Source organism: Perognathus longimembris, chromosome 9 (genome assembly GCF_023159225.1).
Source record: "Perognathus longimembris pacificus isolate PPM17 chromosome 9, ASM2315922v1, whole genome shotgun sequence".
Classification (NCBI taxonomy): Eukaryota; Metazoa; Chordata; class Mammalia; order Rodentia; family Heteromyidae; genus Perognathus; species Perognathus longimembris.
Genome location: NC_063169.1, coordinates 47,811,418 through 47,833,740, shown reverse-complemented (window position 1 = coordinate 47,833,740; position 22,323 = coordinate 47,811,418). Strand labels below are relative to the sequence as shown.

General features: G+C 39.1%; 1 protein-coding gene across 7 annotated transcripts in view; it reads left to right on the top strand.

The window, feature by feature from the left end:
- Positions 1-239: 239 nt before the first annotated feature.
- Positions 240-22,323, top strand: part of Ptprk (protein tyrosine phosphatase receptor type K) — a 481,811-nt gene continuing 459,727 nt past the window's right edge. For 3 of the 7 annotated variants that reach the window (XM_048354061.1, XM_048354060.1, XM_048354058.1), the window contains exon 1: positions 240-538. In XM_048354061.1, the coding sequence (XP_048210018.1) occupies positions 442-538 (97 nt within the window). In that variant the 5' untranslated portion in view covers positions 240-441. The remainder of the gene's footprint in view (positions 539-22,323) is intronic. The other 4 variants (XM_048354055.1, XM_048354054.1, XM_048354057.1 and 1 more) reach the window with 2 other exon arrangements.

The window sequence follows — 22,323 nt, the reverse complement described above, 5'->3', positions numbered from 1 at the left end:
GCAGCGATCGGGAGCCGGGCGCGGGGCGCAGGGGGGCGCGCGGCCGGGGCTGGCGCGCGGCTCTCCGGCAGCAGGCGGCGGCGGGGGCGCGCGGGAGCCCGCATTCCTCCAAAGCGCCTAGAGCCCGCGGGGCGACGTCACCGCAGGCTCCGCCCCCCGTCCCTCCCCGAGCAAAGTAACTCTTGACTAACAGGAGCTGCCTCGGCCGAGCATGGAGAGCTGCCGCCGCGGCGGGCCGGGGACGCGGGGGACGCTTTCGCCCCCGAGGTAGTTGGGCGATCGTGAAGAAGGCAATAGTTGGGGGTCTGTGGGGGGGGGGAGCGGGCACAGACTCCCAACGCTCACCCCACGGGGTCGTCCAGGCAGCTCGGTCGTGGATTTCGCCGCGAGCCCCCGGGGCAGCTCTTTCCAAAGCTGCTTGAAACTTCTTCCAAACTCGCCATGGATTCGGCGGCGCCGGCGCTGCCTGCTTTTGTGGCGCTCGTGCTCCTCTCCCCGTGGCCTCTCCTGGGGTCGGCCCAAGGCCAGTTCTCCGCAGGTGAGTGGCTTGAGGGGTGTCTTGTGTGCGTGGAGGGGGTGTCCCGAGCCCGGAGCCATATCCCCAGCCGCCAGCTCCTCTGAATCCAGAACAAGGAGAAGGGGAGGCTTTGGTGACTGGGGTGCCAGGTTCTAGAAAGAGATGTCCTCGGAGTTTGTGCCAGGCGGGGCGCGGAGCACTGGGCTGGCGTCACTTGGAGCAGGTAACTTTCCTCTTGGCGATCCATTGTTTGTCTCAGAGTCTCGCTCGGGGTTCAGGGTGCCACCTCTGTGCTAAAGTGCACGGACACATTGCTCTTTCCTGAGCGCACTGGTGGAACCTTGGGGTCCGGCGCAGCTGGCCCTGGGGCTCGGGGGGTGGGGGGGGGAAGGAAAAAGTAGTTAGGAGTGTAAGGACGACTACTCTGTGGCTGGTGGTGCAGGCTCCTGGCTGCTGCCTGCCCCCCCCAGAGTGTTCAAAAAAAAAAAAAAAATCCCGAGGAAGCCTTTGTCAGGAATGTGGAGCCTCAGAGGGACGGAGCTGGGCGCGCGTTGCCAGGTGCTTTTTGTCCGGGGGAATAACCTCGGCGTGTGGACTATTGTCCGGCGACTTCCCAGTCGTCCCTCCTCCCCCAGCACCAGCCGGGCGTCGCTCCTGGCGGTGCGCTGAGGGTCGGGACTGCTTGGAGACTGTTGCATGTGTATACTGGCGGAGTCTTTTAAGATGTTTTGCAATGCCATCATAAGGATCTGTGCAGAGCGATCCTGGCTAGGGAGTTCGGGGCGCCCCAGCCGCAAAGCCCGACCCTCATGCGGGAACCCGTTTGTCCCACGAAGCCGTCACAGGGCTGGCCCCGCACCTCCCTTGGCCCGCCTGCGTGAGTGGGGCTAGAATGACTACTGCCCGCCAGCAGAACCCTTTATAAGACGGAGCCGAGGCAGTCAGGCGTGGTGCTCCTTTCCCTTGAGCTCTTGGTAAAGCCACTCTGGGAAGTCCAGGAGTTCTAGCCCCGAGGGCGGCCGGAGGCTGGCCCTGGAGTCCCTTCCAATTTTGTTCCTTGGTTGCTTCTACCTTTCTCTCCTCTGGGGGTACTGAAGTTTCACCCGGTGGACGCTGGGGAGCGAGCATTCGGTCACCAATTTGTTTCCTTCCCGGTCCTGATAACTTTTCCAGCCCAGCCACTCTGGTGCAGCTTGGCTGGCGGGCTGACTGAGCAGATGGCCACGCAGAGGTGGCCGAGAGGTGACCGAGAAGACGGGAACCGCCACAGCCTCACTCCTGGCTCAGCCCGCAGGGTGTGCAGAAAGAACTTACTTTGTGCCAAACAGTGTCTTTGTTGAGACTGCTTGATTTCCTGGGAATAAACTCACCCTGTTGTTTTCCGGGGCAGTAGTGTGTATTTTCTTTCCGTCTCCCCTCCCCCGTTCAGAACTCTTCAAGAATTAGACGACAGATTCGGGTGGCAGCTTGTGTCATCCACTTAGGCAGAGACGATGAAATGGCGAGGAAAGGCGATGTGTAGAGATGAAGTGTGCCACAGCTCTGTTCAGTGTTTTAATTTGATTCTCTTTGGACTGACCATTACTGCATGCCTCTCTGACACACTTCCCCTTTAGTATTGGAAGCAGGCTTGATGTAGCTCATGATATGCAGCAAGTGGGAGACAGTATTGATTTTTGCAGTGCTTGTAATGGCACAAAGAGCCTGCGCTTGAAAAGGCGTGTAGTTTGTTAATTGAAAGTTTGAACTCTACCAGTTGCATGATTAAACTTACATGTATTCAGTAGTCGCAGCTATTAGTATCTTAACAACTGATGGATATATTTTCAATAGTAAGGGAACTTTTTCCCCCTTAAGTGTTTACTTACCCTTTAATGAACAAGGGAATATATTTCTTTTACCACAATATAGGGGCTTTCTGATACCTGGAGTTTTGATATCTCAAATGAACAATCCTGTTTATGCACATCTAGTTCTAAATGATTTTTTTTCTAAATATGCTGGACTTTTCTCCTCAGTGATTTATATTGTATTTAATTAGTAGGCTATGCAATCCTAATTATAATACAGGGTTGAAAATAAAAAAAATTGCCACTCAGGAAATATGCATAGTTACTCAGAGGTAGATGTCTTTTATTCTCAGTTTTAAAAGTCAGATTGTAGACTCTATAGTCCTAAAAGTTTGGTCTCTAATTATTTCTATGTTCTGGTTAATCATGAATCATTTGAAATTGTACTGTCATCAAATCCTATGTCAGAATTGTTTAAGGACATAGACTACAGATGAATTAGAGATGATATTTTAAATAATGAGCTTTTTGAAAAATTTACATTAGAATGCTTTAAATATATAAATTCCTTTCCAAATTGACTATAAGTTATTCTGTTAAAGATGTCTTTTAAATCATGTTCCTTAAGGCCAGTTCACAACCTTCTGAAATTATTGTGTGACTCCTAATGTAGTACGCTTATAAACAATTTGAAAGGCAGATAGTTGGGCCTTTGATATATCATGTATACACTTAGTCTATATTTTTAAAATCACCATTTAAGGCTTTTCATTATTGTGACTTCTTTCTTAGCTTTTGGAGTTAAAAAGTGTACAGCTCCAATGCAAAGCTTTTTAAAACCAGGACCTCCTATAAATTTCAACTTGTATTCTTTCAAGTTCAGTCATTCACTTAAAATGTCTTGGAAAATTGAGACACAGAAATGCAAAAGAGGTGATAGTACAGTATATGTATTGGGTTGTGGAGCTATTGCCTCTTGTATCACCATGTAAGAAAGTGTTTTGTGGAAGAACTCAGATGACCTACAAAACCAGTCTCAGAAGAGATGACTAGAAACTCAGCTTTCCCATCTATAAAATGAAGATAATAATACCTGTTCTGATCATTCCAGGTAGTTTTTATGAGGATGAGGCAACACAGTTTATGTGACCTAGCACTGTCAATTGTAAAGCATCAGGCAGCTGTCTGGCATGTAATCATCATGCATTAAGGTAGCTAAAGAACCTTAGTTTCAGTGTTTAATGTTCCCAAAGTCTTGGAATACTCTATTGAGTGACAGTGATGACTGTTCAGGATGTGTGTGTGTGTGTGTGTGTGTGTGTGTGTGTGCGTGCGTGCGCATGTGTGTGCTAGTCTTTCACTAGTCTTTTTCTTTTCTTTCTTTTCTTCATACCAGTCCTGGGGCTTGAACTCAGGGCTTGCATGCGGTCCCTGATCCTTATTGATCAAGGCTAGTGCTCTACCACGCAAGTCAGCTCCACTTCCAACTTTTTGGTGGATTATTACAGACAACAGTTTCACAGACTTTCATGCCCCAGGTGTCATTGAATCAGGCTCCTGAGTAGCTGGGATTACAGGCATCATCAGTAGCCAATGATATCTGGCTAGTCATTCATTTAAGTCATTGTTAAGCACACATCTTATGTTGTCACAGACCAATGTGTGACAGTGACAGCACAATGATTAAATTATCCTTGAAAATAAGGTATTCTTTATCTTCTGTAGATCCTTACATGTGTTAAATTCATGGACAAGTTAGTGTCAATATTCCCAGCATTCAAATTGCAGAAAAAATATTACATTGAACCAGCTGTTTTGAGTTATTTGTTGAACTGTTGGTTTAGCTTTTCCATCTCAATGTAGAGAATGTCATGCAGCTTTTAGATGCAGTCTTCCCTGTGACCTAGAGAGGGACTCTTGTCTCTTTAGTATGATGTGAGACAGAAAATGCAGCTCAGAATTCTGCTTTGGCTGTGCTCCCTGGCATGTCACACTGGTAATCCCTTAGGACCTTGCAACCCATCTAAGCAGTGCCTCTTCCCTTGTGTCTGACTTCGTATTGTCCCTAAGACAGAACTATTTTCACTTATACTTATTATCTACTAGGAAAATACATTCTAGCTAGCTTGGGTTGAAGATTGCTTTTTTAGTTTGCTGGTCTTAATTGGTCACTATCTTTCAGTGCATTTGGTACCTTAGTACATAAAGTCTCCAACTTACAATCACTAGTAATGATAGGTCATTGGGCATTTCTGGGCTTGGATTTTTTTTTTTTCTCTTTTACTTGTCCCCTTCTATCTGAATGCTGACTTTCCTAGATTTCAAGATGTCATTTTTTGTGTCTGGCCTGCCCAGACGGGAAGAGAGGCAGGTTTGGCTGCTATTTGGGTATTGGCATGTAAGCTCTTGACATCTCTTCTCTTTGTGTTTATAAATGGGAATATATATATATATATATATGTATAAATCAACCCCTCTGCCATTCCAGTTCTCTTTCACACTCCCTCCCACTCATTTCTAGCACCAACCAAGCTCTATGTGCATATACACAAAATTGCAATCTTTTAGGTCTCACCAAATATCCTTGTTGGTGGGGCAGGACCATCCTAGATTTTCTGCCTCTTCCTGCTCTCTGGCTCTAGCCCTAGCCCAGTGCTGACCTGAAGCCTTATTTTATTATGAATAAATAAGCAATAACTCTTTATATGAGGTTCAACATGATGTCTTGATATAATATGGATGTGTTCTTTATTAAAAACTGGAAATAGGACTGATCCCACTGCTGAAAACTAATGCCCACTCTCCTACCAAACCTCATGTATCTAGCAATGATGCTTAAATACATTTGTAGTTACTAAGTTCATGTGATATAATGCCAGATAGAGAAGGTGTTTTGAGCCTTATATTTTTGAAGTACATTTTGCTAGTTTTACTGAGGGTGATGTTAAGGGCAGTGTAAATCATGTTGAAGGGGACTTGTGTTGATCCCATTTCTTCTACTAGCTCTTCATAGAGGAAGAGAAATGGTGGAAGATTGAGAGCAGGAAACCAAGAGAGCTTACAGATTATTTTTTCAGACAAAATGGAACAGTGTGTGTGTGTGTGTGTGTGTGTGTGTGTGTGTGTGTGTGTGTGTCATATTCAGGAGAAGGAAAAGTGTCCTGTTTTTGACTTGTTTATTTGAATCAGCCTTTGCCTTTGTTCAAGTAGATTTCATTTCTTATTCAGTCAATGTAAAAATTTCCCTCTGTGTATTCCTTTCAGACTTTACCCTTTGATCATATGTATCTTGGTTTGTGTTCCTTTATTAAATGGTGTTTCTCTGCCTAAAAAGGTTGTAATTGCTTTTGAACTTGACTTTAAAAAATAGTCAAAATTCTTGCGGTTTTTGTAGTTTCTGTAAAATTGTATAAGAAATATCAAATCATGATATATCTTCAAGTAGTATTTAATAATAAAGCTGGTGAATCAGTCAAGCTACTTTTATTTCAATTGATGCCCAGAGCAAATTGATAGCTATGAAATAATTCTTTAATGTCACAAAATGTTTATGTGTTGTATTTATCTGCCTCTGAGTTGACTCTATGTTCCTTTTTGTATATGGGGATAGAAACTTTGAGCACCAGGTTGCCTACTAGTTTTTGTGATAAGTTACATACAGCTGTGTTTTGGGAAAAAATTAATATAATTGGTTTTGAATATTTATAGTACAAATTTTGAGGTAATTTGCAAACTTCAAACTTCATCTCAGTAAAAGTAAATGAGTTAAAAATCATAATAGTTACACATAGGAAGTGTTTCTTGACGATTCTGTTATGAGGTTTTTCTTTTTGGAATTCTTTGGATTTGTTAATATTTTGGTAAGAAAAAACTGAACTTTAATAATTTAAAAACTTGGTTTGTGATATATTTTAGATTGTTGAGGTTCTGGGAAAACGTTAGGCGTGGAATGTGAGGACTGTATTGATTCTATTGTGGAACCTTGCCATTTTCCCACTTAACTTTGGTTGAATTTTTTTTTTTTTTTGAGGGGAGGGGGACTTTCTGTTTTATCTATTGATAATCCATAACAATAATCAGTGGCTTATTTTGTCACTTGCAGTTGCTTTAAGAGCCAATTAAGTAATCCTACATGACATGATTCATGTTTCCACTTAATATGATTGTGGAGCTCTGTTAGCAAAACAATGATGACTAGGGCAGTGCTAGCTCCAGGTGTCATGCTGGGAATTGCTTTAATAAGAGAAGCTCAGGAATAAAGCCACATGAAGTAATATATAGTTCAGATATTGTGGGCATGGATTTTGTTGGGAAAGCTGTAACTATATGTATCCTAGCAATGATAGTAATTCATTGTACAAAGGATCAGGTTACAAAGACACATTTTGGAATAATACAAAGCTCCATGCTTACATTCTTAAAAATACTATTGGAAATAGATCCTTATTATCTGTGTTCATAGATGGAGAAACTGTGGTGAAGATGAAATGAACTAGACATTTTATACTATCATCTCCTATCTATGTTTTCTTCAGGAGAATGCAATCAATCACCCTCTAGATTGTTGTGTATTTGTGTAAACTTTCCCAATGCTTCCTGCATGAGGTAATGCTGATTCTCCAAACCTGCTGACCCAGCCAGAGGAATTCCCTTGATCCTAGTTAGGCAATGGGTAAATCCACCAGCAACTTTAGTGTCAGGCTAGACTGTTCACGTGATTTGCCTTAGGACATTCAGCCATCAAGAGTGGAGAAGAAGCCATTCTGCAGTCCTTACTTTGTACCTAATACCGATAGCTGATTGTTTCAAAAGCAAGGTATTCTGTCACTACAAGGTTCTCCAGGGTTTTGCTACCTAATGTGGTCCATGGACTATCAGCCTCACTAATACCTGAGAACATGGACTGAGCTCTGATCAGAGCCACCTTATAACCTACTGAATCAGAAGTCATTCTTTAATAAGGCGAGGTGACTTTCTCGTGACATTTAACATTGAGATATGCTACAGGAAGACAAAGAAAGCTCAGATTTTATGGAACTTGAAGGCTATTGTGAGCAGATTATAAGATGAAACAATTCTTCTGGATTTATAATTCTTACTAATATTTACTTGATTGTAATTTAACATCCCAGACACATCAAAATAACCATGCTACCTATTTTTGTTTTAAAGAATACTCATATACATTTGTAAGAAATAGGTTCACAGGAAAATAAAAATAAGGCTAAGTAGTTTTAGTTATGAGTGTTTTGATTAGAACTTTTAGTGGCAAATACACAGAGGAACCCAAAATACCAAGTGCAGTTCATTTTACTTAATGTAATTTAGTTCAGGAAATAGTATTCCCTCTGACATTATTAGTGGTAGTGTCTTCATAATTCTCTGTTTTTTTCCTTGCAAATGTAATAAAAGATCTTCATAATAAGGAGCTCATTTATAGGACAGTCAAATGTAATGAATGGAAGGTAGTAGGTAGAATGCATTAAATTTCATGAGCATTCTTTTTACTATGCTTTATGCTCATATTTAAGAACAGAGATTCTTGTCAGTTTTCTCAAGAGAAAAATTATGATGTAATAGACAGTGTGTACTATTCTTGTCAAAGCACAATTTTGCTTGCATTTTATAGCTTACTTTAGCGTTCTTTCAAAAATGTATTTTCCCAGAAGACCTAATTGCTTTCTTATTAATGATCCTGTAAGTTTTTTTTTTTTGTTATTCATTTACTATTCTAAATGTGTCTACTTGTGCTTGCTGTTTCAACAGTGAAGTCTCTGATTTCTGATTAAATCACAACTGGTATATTTGTTTTTACCACTCACTAGTGATTCAGAAAATACTGGCATAATGACATGGTTATGGCAGAGACTAATGAAAGGAAAGTGAAAATTAATGTAACCTTGGTAGTTGGTAATATTGGTTTTTTAGAAGCTAGACTTTGGGATAAGAGATAGTAGCTTTAAAAAAATAATTTATGTTCTTAAGGGAAATTTTTCTTAGCTTACATTGTAATTGTAAATCAATATGACTTCTGTGTTTTCTTAAAGACTTTAGCATTTCAAGGAAGCAGTCTTATTGGAGGTAGATTATTGAGAGACAACTAGAGATAAGAACCCTCCACAAGTCATTTTTGCATACCATCAAGATTTTTGGACTTCAAATAATCTGGCCAGTTACATTTTCCTAAATTTAAACCAAATTCTGGAGCTTGTCTTTGTCTATTACTCTACTTTTTTTCTCAACAGCAAGAATTAGGTTCTTTTATTCCTTCTATATTGCTGAAGAGAGATGTTTTCTCCCAGAGCATGACAAAAACAAACAAACAAAAAAAGAGCTGGCAATTACTGAGATCCTCTCTGTCTGAACCACCAGGCCCTGTAGTCAATGCTTTATGTATTTCCAAATCTTCACAAAAAAACAGGTTGAGAGAGAGAGAGAGAGAGAGAGAGAGAGAGAGAGAGAGAGAGAGAGAGAGCAATGACTCATCCCAAGTGGCTGTGTGAGGAACTCCATGGGCCAAGTTAATGAATAAAGACACACATTCAATAATTCTACATTCAGTAATAATAATGTAGTGATTATACATTTTCTATGTTGCACATTAGTGGAAAATGCAACCCCGTGTGGGGGGAAGTAAAGAAGAATGTATTGCCTGTCATGACAACTTAAATGGAACTTAAATTAGAAGTCTGCAGGATTGTACTGGGACATAGTCTCTCTCTGCCTGCTCTATGTGGCTCTGAGTGGCTGTATATAGAGACAAAATGACCAAGGCATTTCCCACCACCCAAGTTCAGGGATGTGTGAACATACCTGCTGGTGGTACTTTCAGAAAACCTGGTAGTTCAATGAGACTGCGTCCAGTGGATCATTCATCCTACTAGTATAGCAAGGGCTGTGGCCAAGGGGAAATTACTTTTAAAATTAGGTCAAGATCCTTGGTTCAATCTTAGATTCCACTCAGGTTGTATGTGGACCAATTGTAGAACTATGTTAAGATACAAATGGTAAGTTGTGTGCTGAGTGGGAAATAGATTCTGGAAAGGCAAATAGAGTATGTGTTTCTGATGCAATTCAGCTGGCCTTGCGCAGTAAAAAGAAGGTGGGAGCAGCCTGTTGTGGTGGCTCAGACTGTAATCCTAGTTACTCAGGAGGCTGAGGCATGTGGTTGGCAGTTGAAAGCCAACCAGGACAGGAAAGTAGACTACCAAAATAAATAAATAAATAAATAAAAAGAATGTGGGAGTGTGTGTGTGTGTGTGTGTGTGTGTGTGTGTGTGTGTGTGTGATGTAATAGTAGTTCTGAGAAGAAGAAAAAAGGTGGAGGCGAAAAGTCAATTTAATTCAGTTGATTTGATGGCAACACCAAAAGAAAAACATGCCTATCTAAGCCTCAGTTCCTAAGGAAGAAAGATATTTGTGATTGAAGGAAATTTTATTTTTATGTTGTTTTTATCTTTAAGCTCTACGTTAAGGTGAATATGTTTTTTAATTTTCTTTTTAGTTTATTCTCTGACTTAGTATTAAATAAATCCAACATCAAATTAATGATTCTTTCATCTGATGTATTTTTCCCAGAATAATATGTTTTAGAAGAATTTGAGCTCAACCTCAAGATTTTAATGTAGGGGTAATGTTCTACACATGCATGCGTGCGCGCGCACACACACACATTTATACCCATACAGAATTACATAAATATACACATATAATTTTACTTAATAGTAATTTGCATAGGTGATATTTAAGAACTTCTAGAATTATTTTGGTTTGTGTCTAGAATTTTTAAAACGCTGTTTCCATAGGCAAACTTGACTTAATGATGAGCTTTGATTACAGTAATAGTATGTGTTTGAACGAAAGAGACCATTTTAGATAACTACCTGATGTTCAGGTATCCTAAAAGGATTTACTTGTGTATGTATGTGCATATATTTATTTTTAATTACTGGCAGAAAAATAGCTCAGCTGTGCTATATGATACTAAGTAATGAGAAATAAAACCTAATGTTTAGAAACCTATCTTAAAAAAAAACACTGGCAGTGAATTTGTGTATACATTTGATCTTTTAATCTCTGCTACCTAACTATAATGCTTATCTGAGCAATGTGGGTATTAGGAAGTTGAAATATTTGGGGTATTGCTTAATGAACAAAATGTAGAGAAGTAACAGCTGGATTGGAGCAGACTGTTCCTTATTGCCCTTTATCAAAACTCATATTTGAATACTTAGGGATATAGGAGGTGGAGGAACTGTCAGGGACCTGAGTCAGAGAGGGCCAGAGATTGGAGATCTATGTAGGAGGCCTGTAACAAGGAAAGACCTGATTCCAGACTTAGCACCATCAGTTGTAATCTTTCCTGTTTGATTCTTCATTTTCCTGTCACTAAAGTGGATCTATTACAAGAAAGACTGATTTAAATGTGTTTTCTAGTTAACTTTTTAAAGGTAAAACATATACTTCACGTGAAAGTTCTTCTGTACTTGCATACTTCTATAATATGTACTCATTTTTGTATATATATATACATATATATGTAAAGTGATATGTTTCTGTAGGGAGTTTTGAAGACATATTATTGTTGAAGGCCTCAAAATAATGTAAGCTGAGGAATGGGAATGAGGAAAAGGGATATTTCATATATGTCAGTTATACATTGCATATCCTAATGTTGAAGGAAGTGGTACAATGTTTGTATGATTCTTTTAAACAATGAGTAATTCTGCCACAAGTGTAGTCCTCCTCAATTCATATGTGTGTGCATATTCATATATATGTATATATGTATGTGTATATGTGTATATATGTATATACTGCCATATAGCATTTGTATTTTATCTTTACCTTGATACTCACTATATACCCAAAATAGCAAAAGAGTACCAAAGAAGTAAGCCATGATTGCTCCAAAGATAAAAATTCCACAGAGTTGAGTTTTCCCAAAATATGAAGTATAAACAAAGTCTGGTAGAGGAGAGAACATTTGTTTCCTGGAGGCTCATGTCAGTAAAATGCTGGAGGTAGAACCAGGAAGGTTGATTGGTTAACAACATCTTAGGCTGCAGTATGTGCAGATGTACAATCACCTGCTGGACATCCAGATGCAAAATCTCTCTTTGGTTGGCTGGAGATTCAGACTTGCAGCAACTTTCAGCAGTTTGAGCTATCTCTGCTCCCTGGACTATGTAGGGCCTACTCACTACTGCTGGTTTCATGGAACTCACTGCCTTGAGTGGTAGGCAGCCACTAGGAAGAGGGAGACCAGCAGAGACCTAGCAGGGACTGCTGACACTGCAGCTCCCCTCTTGCTTCCCCAGCCAGCACCTGTATCTCAGGAGCAGAACAAATTCACATCTAGGCACTTTTGGTCATTCATTATGAAGAGGATAAGAATATTTACATTGCAACTCTACCTACAGTTTTACCAGAAAACAGAGATTTGCTGCATTTCTGTGTTAAAAGAGACCCACATAACTGCAGCGTGTGAATTCTGGAGACAAGTGATTTTCAAAAACAGTAAATGTCTTCTAAGCAAAATTAAAATTGCCAAATTTCCTGGTCCCTTCAAACTTGAAAAAGCAAAAACCTGGTTTACTTGAGTCATTAATCTTTTGTTCCCATTGTGGCTGGAATAGACCACCATACACTGATTTTCATTCAGAAGATATGGTATAACTGGAAGAGCAAAGGCACTGGTGCTTGCCTGCCTGCCAGCATCCAACATTTTCTGATCCCAACACTTCCCTGTAGTTCTGACTTTTGCCAAATGGAGTAAGGAAAGGACCTTGCCAGGGTATGCACTTTGAAGAACGAAATCTTGACTTTAAGTGCCTGGCACACTGATGACATTCACTCACATTAGCTAATATTATTGCCATCGTTATTACTGGACTAAATTAACTAATGTTTGCAGAATATCTAATCTCATGCTGTTATCTTCTCAAACTTCTAACTGCATTATCTTTTACTTTAAGATAAAGCCAGCTGAGAGTAGGTGATACCGGAAATAAATTAGCTCAATATGCTGATTAACAAAAACCACAGGCAGCATTGTGAAGAATATGTCATTGCATAGGAAAACAAGAGACAAATTTACAACCAATCCCTAAGTTTCAGAATCTGAGGATGAATGACAACAACAGTAGCCACAAACAACAACAACAAAACACACCACTATGGACAATATAAAACAACTTCCCAAATAGCAGCTGTGTCTGTGTATGTGTGTGTGTGTGTGTGTGTGTGTGAGAGAGAGAGAGAGAGAGAGAGAGAGAGAGAGAGAGACAGACAGACAGACAGACAGACAGAGACAGAGACAGAGAAACAGATTAAAACAGAGAGAAGTGCATTATTTTTTAGGTGTAAGAGTACTCCTTAGACTAGTAGAAAATGCATTTTAAACTTTCTTTTTGCCTTGGTAGCATTGGGAATTGAATTTAGGGCTCTGCGGTGCTTTGGTTCTTTTTGGTTTTAGGTTCTTGTACTTTTGCACGGGCTGGCCTGGGACCAGGATCTTCTCACCTCTGCCTTCCCAGCAGCTGTGATTATAAGTGTGGACCACTATCTACAGCTCACTTAATATTTCTTAAGCAGTATAAAAGATAGGAAGTTTTAGGCATACATTAAATTATCCTGTGAAGAGGCTGACAGTCAGATAAAATATGAAAACCATAGTTTGGGAATGTGATTAAAGAGGCAATTGGCCAGAAAGCCAAGGGGTGAAATCTCTGCCACTTCAAGCCTTGTCTGACCAATGAGATTAGTGTCCTGTCTAGGAGCAGCAATCAGATTTAGAAAGGAAGTGGATTAGTAAGCAAAAAGGTAAGATCTCCGTAACACAGAAGAATATCTTTTTCTAGGGATTATAGAGCAAGAAAGGGTTGTTTGCATTTGACATATGCGCTAAGAAAATGTACACTGGCATTTAAAACATCTTTTTATTCCAGAATGCTTACATTTTTGTTTTTGTTTTTGAAGACTCCATGGGGATTTAATCTACTTTAGTTCACACAAATTAATGAGGTAGTTTCAAAGCTGTTTACTCTAAAACCTTTTAAGCCACCATACACTGACTACTTTTTAAAGCCATTTTTAGTCTTGCTTATGCAGTTAAGGCTTGGCCAAGCCCTTGACAGTTGTTAGTCCTTTTGCAGAATTGTTCTGTGGCCAGTCAATGCAGAGCAAATCTTCTGTAAACTTCCCCAAGGGTTTTATGTTCTCCTCAAGTTCTCTCTCTTGTACTCTTTCACTTTTTTTAATAAGAAGTGTTCTAGTTTTAAGTGAAACCATTTTCACTTTTTCCTTCTATTTTACTTTGCTGTCCAGATATTTACAGTGTGCAGTCATCTTACTTACCAAAGCTGTGCTTTCCACTGCAGGCTTCAGTGTCACTCAAGTAATGGTCTTAAGGTTAGTCATTGTTACTGAAACAGTGCAACCTGGGGCTTTGCCTGGAGCCTCTGGGTTCAGGCTGTGAATACAGTAGCAGCAGATGTCTTCATTAGCCTCCTCTCCCTCTAAAAAAAGTTTCGTTTAGGTCCTTTAAAAAAAAATTACTTATTTATTGTCAAAGTGATGTACAGAGGGGTTATAGTTTCATACGAAAGGCATGGGTACATTTCTTGTATAATTTGTTACCTCCTCCCTCACTCTTGTAAGTTGCTTAGGTGTTGTCATTGTGGTATAGTATTTGACCTGCATCATTGACTTAATAAAAATGATCTTTGTGTAAGAAAACAAAGTGAGAGTTCCATATAACTGTCTCCACAATACCTAAATGATATACTGAATCAGAAAATGATTAACTGAAAATGAGATATTGGCTGTAGAGTGAAAAATCAGACAGTAGACAGTATATAGAATGATCTCCATGAGAAACTGTAAATTAATCAGTGTGACTGAGGCTCTGACTTCTGATCTTGTAGCAGTAGGGATTTGGGAAAACCCACAACCAGAAGACCTAGAAGAACCCAAGCACTGCTTGGGCTTGGTCTTAGTCAAAGTTTTACTGTGTTCTGTGCTTGCTGTTATCATCAGCAACACAGATTCAAGTAGAGCTTTGAGTGCTGCTGTGTACACCTTTACTTTAGGTCAGAGCAACTGTTGAGTAGGCCTTTGGATTTCTCTTAATTATCCACTTGAGATCTTTTCTAGTGTCTCAGCAGTTTCCTCAAAGTGGGGTCAGCACAGCATGGGATATCAGTACCCACTCCTAGACTCATGAACAACTATCTTAAAAACTTCACCAATTGCCAGCACATCTTTTTTTAAAGCATGTGATTTTTTTAAAGAATGTCTCCAGTTGCTTTCAGTGTATTAGTTAAGTGAAGCGTAGGGGAGCTAGGACAGGATGTCATATTATCATTTGCCTCTCCAGGTACTAATGCCTGGGCAGCACTGAGCTTTTGTCTTAGGTTGAGACTCTTTTTGTTGTCACCTCCTCTAGTGTTGGAATTATAGTTACATCAAACATTGTCTTTTATGGAACAATGACAGAAAGGATATATCTTTCCTATACATTATGGCAATAGATTTGAACTTGTAACAGCCTGTCAGATATAATATCCTTTAGAGCTTGTTAAAACAAGTGATACCAGCCTAAATCATTAGCACCCTTTCCTCATAACACCTTGTTGGTTACAGGAATCATTGATTTGTTGCATTCGTGTGATTGATTACAATCCCTGTCAGGTAGGTTGGTAAACCAGTAGTCTCTTTATTCAACACAATGTGCATGGCAGAGCTGTCTTTTTTCGTGATGGTCTATATATATTTACCAAAGACTAAATTCATATCCCCTGTGTGCCAACCAGTGTGTGGTCAGCACAGAGTAAAGAAGAAATAGTTTGCCACCATATCTGTGCATGGAAAGGCATCACAGACAATTTGCAGGATCTAAAAAAATAAACAGTTATAATTCAGAGTGGGGACTGACCATAAGTGACATCAGGACATGGAGCAAGGGAAATGTACTCAATCCTAAGGTAACTTGCTTAACTCTTTCTGGGTTAGGAGGCTATCAATTAGAGCAATCCCCAAGAAGGAACACACAATTCATAGGGGAAACAGAGGCAGTACTGGTTCAGGCTTTTTCTGTGGCCTGTATCTGGATTGGAACTGCCACCATGATCAATTTCAGTCTTCAGTGGATTGATATTGGGAGGAATTGTAATGATACATGTTGTTATGCAGTACTAACAACACACAGATACAAGTAAATAACCCAAAGAATATGAATAAGATAATTAGGCAATTATGCAGTTTTTAGTCTTTAACCTCTGCTTTTTAATATAATTTATTCAACTAGGGGTTTATATAATTTGATTTTAAGTAATGGCTGCAATTAGCACTGGTTAACAAAATTCTTCAAAGTTGTAATGAATGATTTTCAGTACGTGACTCTAATAAGCCTTTTGATTTGATGTGACTGTGGTAGGTCCAATGAGTGAATTGTCTTTAATTACATGAAAAAGAAAACAAGATTTTTTTAAACATTTAAAAATTATCTTTAAGTAGTTGCAAAAGTAGTTGCCATATAACAGTTTATAAATACAATATATCTTGGCCAATGCCAACCCTTTAAACATTCACACCCATCTCTACCCTACCCATCTTTCTCCCCACTCTTGTTAATATTGTAGGATATTCATTGAATTCTTGACTGCATTCTCCCCCCTCTTCTCTTCTCCATATGTTCATTTCTTTCCCCTTAACCTTCACTCTTTCCCTTCTCAATGTTTTATTTTACTGAACTCTGTCTTTGCTTTTCTAAGCAATTACAGTATTTGAATTCTCCTTTAAATCTACCATAGTTCAGTTAATATATCTGTATATATTTGCATACCACCACATGTATTTGCTCTTAAGTGGAAACCACCATACTTTGTGAAGTTTTTTTTTTTGTTTGTTTTGTTTTGTTTTGTATTTGGCCAGTCCTGGGCCTTGGCCTCAGGGCCTGAGCACTGTCCCTGGCTTCTTTTTGCTCAAGGTTAGCACTCTGCCACTGAGCCACAGCGCCCCTTCTGGCCATTTTCTATATATGTGGTGCTGGGGAATTGAACCCAGGGCTTCATTTATACAAGGCAAGCACTCTTGCCACTAGGCCATATCCCCAGCCCTGTGAAGTTTGATCGTTCCCCATGAGGGCTGTGTGGTACAACTCTCCAATGATGGACCTTCTCGGGGTTCAGCATCGCAAGGGAAGCAGCTATGCTTTTTGGTAAGTAATGCGTGTTAAATGCATTTTTAACTTAAATTGGAATATAATCTCCTTGTTAAGCTGAGGTGCTTCTGTGTAGGACAAAGTGCTGACTGTCTTCCAGTGATTTATTTTTAGCAAAATGGATTTCTCACTGTTAATTCTCTTAGTATATTTCATATGAATTATTTTCCCTCTTATCCTTCAAATATGGACAGTTTCCCAAATCTAGAAGCTTTTATTAAACTTTTCAGTTTAAGACTTGATTTCACAATAAATATTTCCCAGACAGTATATCAAAATGTAGATTTAAATTTTGCTTAATAGTCACTGTCTTTGAAAAACTTAAGATGTAGAAGGGACAAATATTTACTCAAAATTTATAAGGTGAAATACTGGTGGGGCACCAGTGATGGAGGCCTGTAATCCTAGCTAGTCAGGAGGCTGAGATCTGAGGATTGGATCCCAGTTTGAAGCCAGCCCAAAAAACAAAGCAGAAACACTTTTGTCTCTAATTAACCACCCCAAAGTAGGAAGTGTAGGTGCCACTTAAGTAGCAGAGCATCAATCTTGAGCAACAAAGCTAAGCAAGCATGCAAGGGCTTGAGTTCAAGCCCCTGTACTGGTGTACACACACACACACACACACACACACTCATACACACACACACAAATAGTGACTTGGCTGGAGCTTTTAAAAAAAAATTACTGTGGCTACAACAAAGAGTTTTTGTTTTTGTTTTTCTTTTCAGGTTACAGTCACTTTTGGCTATGAGCCTATTACTGGTAGACTTTGAACTCAGTCTCTTACCTTTATATCTATAATACTGTAACAATTAATATCCAGCCAGAGGCCTGGATTAGCTAAGTGTAATCACATGTAATTATGCTACGAAGATTACAATTTCATGAAGATGGAAAGATTACTAATAGATGAACACATCTTTAAAATGAGATAATCTCTAAGTTAATCATATGATTCTCCCAACCAGGATGGCCAATTTTAGAGCATTTGTTTTTGAGAGACAACTCCTAATTTATGTAACTTTGTATTACAACATTCTAGATCTTCAACAGGGCTTGACAGAGATCTGAGTTCATCTCTCACCACATGTCATCCCTCGTTTATGGAAGCATGATGTCTTGATGACACCAGTGCATGGTGCCAGGATGTTTACATCAGAAATGGGGACCAAGGGTATATATTTCTCTGGGATTGTTTATATATCTTGCTAGACTGACATTTCAAGTGCAAACATTACATCACTAAAAAATGTTTTTGGGCTGGGCATTGGTGGCTTGTGCCTGTAATCCTAGGTACTCAGGAGGCTGAGATCTGAGGATCACAGTTCAAATTCAGATCAGGAAGGAAAGCCCTTGAGACTCTGATCTCCAATTAACTACCAAAGAATCTGGAAGTGGCACTGTAGCTCAAATAATAGAGTGCTAGCTTTGGGCAACAATGCTCAAAAGCAGGGCCAAGGCTCCAAGTTCACACACACACACACACACACACACACACACACACACACACACACACACACACGTTTTAGGTTCACTAACTCAGTGACAGAATTTCTAAACGTATCATTTTTGATAACTGGTATTTTATATTTATTCTTAGCCTAGAATAAGTACTTTAGCCTTCAGCTTGCTATTTTCAAATTGCATGTAACCACAGATTTTTGTGGGTACCAAGTCCAGTTTATTAGGTAAAACATTAGAAGGAAATAACAATAAAAATAACGATAACAAAAAAAGTCAAACATACCATGTGAGAAAGTGAGGGAATATTGTTTAATGATTTTGTGTCAATTTTTCTGCCTTGATAAGCTTGTGTCCTGAGTTACAAATGTGTAATACATTTCTAATTGCATATCTGACCAAAAAAGTGGGAAAGTGGCTTGGCCTCTCTCCTAGAAAGAGCACTACAGTCCACTGTCACCTGCTCAAAATCTCCCAGATTATTTTCTTAACCACTATCTCTTGGTACTTCTGGCTGACTACAAAGAACTCTGGGTTGTGCTTAAGTTGGGTTTGAGAAGATAATCTCCCAGATTATTTTCTTAACCATTATCTCTTGGTACTTCTGGCTGACTATAAAGAACTCTGGGTTGTGCTTAATTTGGGATTGAGAAGATTTTTGAAGACATCTACTCAACTATCTTCATTTAGATCTGGTAGATCTAAATTTAGAGAACCAAAGAACATGCTGTTTGCAACAATAATAATGCCTTGTCTTTGTATTTGGAAATTCCTATTCATATAAATTCCCTTATTTGATTCTCTGTACCCTGAACTAATGTGTGGTATTATTATTGCAATGACTTGTTCTTTGGTTCTTTAAATGCCAATTGACTACCTGAAGGGAGGTTTGGATTAAATGTCTTTGAATGTATTTCTTTGCCTTAAAATTTACATTTCAATGTTTCAGCATTGGAGGCAACTTCTGTAGAGTACTTTATATAGCCTTTTGTTTCTTGTTTCTGACAAGATGTAGTGAATGAAGAAACTACGGTTTTTATTTATATTTATGTTTTCTATTTTGGTGATACTCTTGACAAAACAACAGAAGGCAAATGCACTTTGAAGATACCTGTATAAACTCATTATTCATTTGTCTTCAAATAAACCTGAATCCCCATTTTTAAAAGAAAACATTATGCAAATAAAACTTGTTTGTCAAAAAATTATATAACCATGGTGATATTCAATAGAACATCTAAAAACATTCTGAGTAATATACAAGACTTAAAAGGAAACAACAGAGGTATAAAAGACAAACACAATTTTATTCCTCAATTTTATTTATTTTTTATTTTTGCCATGCTGAGAACTGAACTCAGGGCCTTTGACTTTCCAGGCCAAGCACACTTCCACTGAGCTAAATCCCCAACCACAAATCCCAACTCCTTAGGTTCCTAAAGTAAGTTCTCTGTCATTCTATTGTTGAGGCCCAGAAAACCAGTCATCCACCTACGACTATAGAGGCTCTTAACTAAATATTTTATCAAGAAGTATGTTTTTATTTATATTATTCCATGACCCAAAGTTTTTTATTTTGAATGATAGCATGGTGCTGCTTGATTCAGTGTGCACCTTGAAGGTTTAAAGGTATAGACATGATCACACTTAGATATTTCTCAGCATTTAGAGAAAGGAACTGTTTTGGGACAGAGGAACATTCATAACCTTTCTCCAGCAGCCCATTGTCTGGTCTGCTAAGAGCTTGGAGGATATTGGGATGCAAATTAAGTAGGGGCAGGCCTCCTGGCCAAGTGTTGTTTATTGAACTGAGCAGCTCCTTGGGTTGAACGAAGCTGAATAGTTGAAATGGGCAGGAAAGTTTTGTGTTTCTCCTATGTATCTATCCCTCAAAAAGAGGCAAGGCAAAATTCCCTCACCACTAAAAGCTCAACTTGGGAAGGCTTTTTATTTTGAAACTGGAGGTGTTTTGGAAGTGTGGATGCTTAGAATGGAAGCTAGGCTGTACTTTGTTTTAACATCTAGATGGCCAGACAGTGTTAAGGTAATGAAATGACTAGAATTTTTGATGGTTTATTTATACTTCCCAAGCTAAGTAATTGTCTCCTTCCTTTTTTCCCTTATATCCCTACCCCTTCTTTTCTTTCTTCTTTCTGTGCCTTTTACTGGGCTTGTGTTTAGGGCTTTACCCTCTTACCTGGCTTTCCCTGCTCAAGGCTGTTACTCTACCACTTGTGCCATACCTGCACTTCAAGCATTTTCCTGGTTAGGTGCAGATTAGAATTTCATGGACTTCTCTACTCAGACTGGCTTCAAATTGGATCTCCAAATTGCCGCCTCCTCAGTAGCTAGGATTGCTGGCATAGGCTTTTCTCATCTATTTGTTTCAGGTATAACCAACATACTAAGAGCAAAGCATTCATATGTTTTTGTGAGAAAAGTCGTGTGTGTGTGTGTGTGTGTGTGTGTGTGTGTGTGTGTGTGTGCCAGTCCTGGGCCTTAAACTCAGGGCCTGAGCACTGTCCCTGACTTCTTTTTGCTCAAGGCTACCTACCACTCTGCCACTTGAGCCACAGCGCTACTTCTAGCCATTTTTCTGTATATGTGGTGCTGAGGAATCGAACCCAGGGCTTCATGTATATGAAGCAAGCACTCTTGCCACTAGGCCATATTCCCAGCCCCGAGAAAAGTCTTTACAAGACTTTTAGCAGCATTATTTATAAAATATATTGTTACACAAATACTTATTTATCTTTTACAATTCATATTTTAAAATGGTTCATAGTTATATCACTGTACCTCAGTTAGTGAGATATCTTTTTTTAAATTTTTTTTAAATACTGATCTTGGGGTTTTGAACTCCAAGGCCTGGGCATTAGCCTTGAACTTAGCTAGCATTCTTCCACTTCAGCTACAGTTCCACTTTGCCTTTTGTTGGTAGTTATTGGTGATAAGAGTCTTACAGACATTCTTGCTTGGGCAGGCTTCCATATGCCATCCTCAGATGTCAGCCTCCTGATTAGCTAGGGTTACAGTTTAGAGCCAACTTTGATAAAAGTTCAGATAAATTATATTTCACTTAAACTTTGATTCAAACCAAGAAAATACTGTTCATTAAATAAGGGAAAAGATGTAAGAGGGGTGGAGTAAGAAATAAAAGAGAGGGCCTGGGAATATGGCCTAGTGGCAAGAGTGCTTGCCTTGTATGGATGAAGCCCTGTGTTCACTTCCCCAGCACCACATATATAGAAAACGGCCAGAAGTGGCGCTGTGGCTCAAGTTGGGCGAGTGCTAGCCTTGAGCAAAAAGAAGCCAGGGACAGTGCTCAGGCCCTGAGTTCAAGGCCCAGGACTGGCAAAAAAGAAAAAAAAGAAAGAAAGAAAGAAAGAAAGAAAAGAGAAAAATGGGAAAATTTAGTCAAAACAAGATGATCGAAGTGAATTTTTACTCTAATTTTGACATTTATTTGACTGAAATGTGAAGTTTTGCATTTATTGATTTTTAAACGAAGATAAAATATCAAGTATTTAGAGGAATTTTATTTACATTATTATTTTTACATTATGTATAGATGTAATAATAAAGTTAAGTCCATTTCAAAAGTGAGTTTCCTTTAATGCCATGTATTCCCTCTATTCTGTGGCATTTTGATTATTAGTGTTCTGTAACTGCTGGCATTTACATCTTTTTTTTTTTTAACATCTGGAGTTACAATGTAACTGCTTGTAGTATAGAATATAATCATGTCAATTTTGACAATTGCAGCATGAGAATTTTATAAATGATTAACCATGTACTATTCAATATGTGGGAATTATCCTTTCTAGGTGTTATCTTTTTCAGTTTATAAGTTACCTTATGTTTGTTTCTATAGGTGTGGAAAGATGTGAAACCTTTCCTCATTCTTCATTAGGGCAGAGCTGTTACCCCTGTGAGAAAAGTTAGATTAACAGTAGAAACATATAATAGTTGTTTAATTAGAATTTTCAGTGACAGAAAGCATTTGGAATGAAGACTCCAAGACTGAAGGAAACTGTCCACTTTTGTACTTAAATGAAGATGAAGAGTGAATTATAGAAATGTGACTGAAGGAAAAGGATGATCTAATGGTAATAGGTCAGTGAGATTCTGTCCAATCTTCTTGGCTTCTTGAATGAGATTCTTATAATCTGTTGTTACACAGGGTAGATCAGAGAATTTCCTTGTGGCCAGAATGACGGGTAGTGGTGGTGGTCATCAATAGAGCAACATTTTTAAGCTCTATGACCTTTTGGCAAAGTGGGTTCAAGTTTGGATGACTCAATCCTTTGGAGAGGATGAGGGGTGAATGA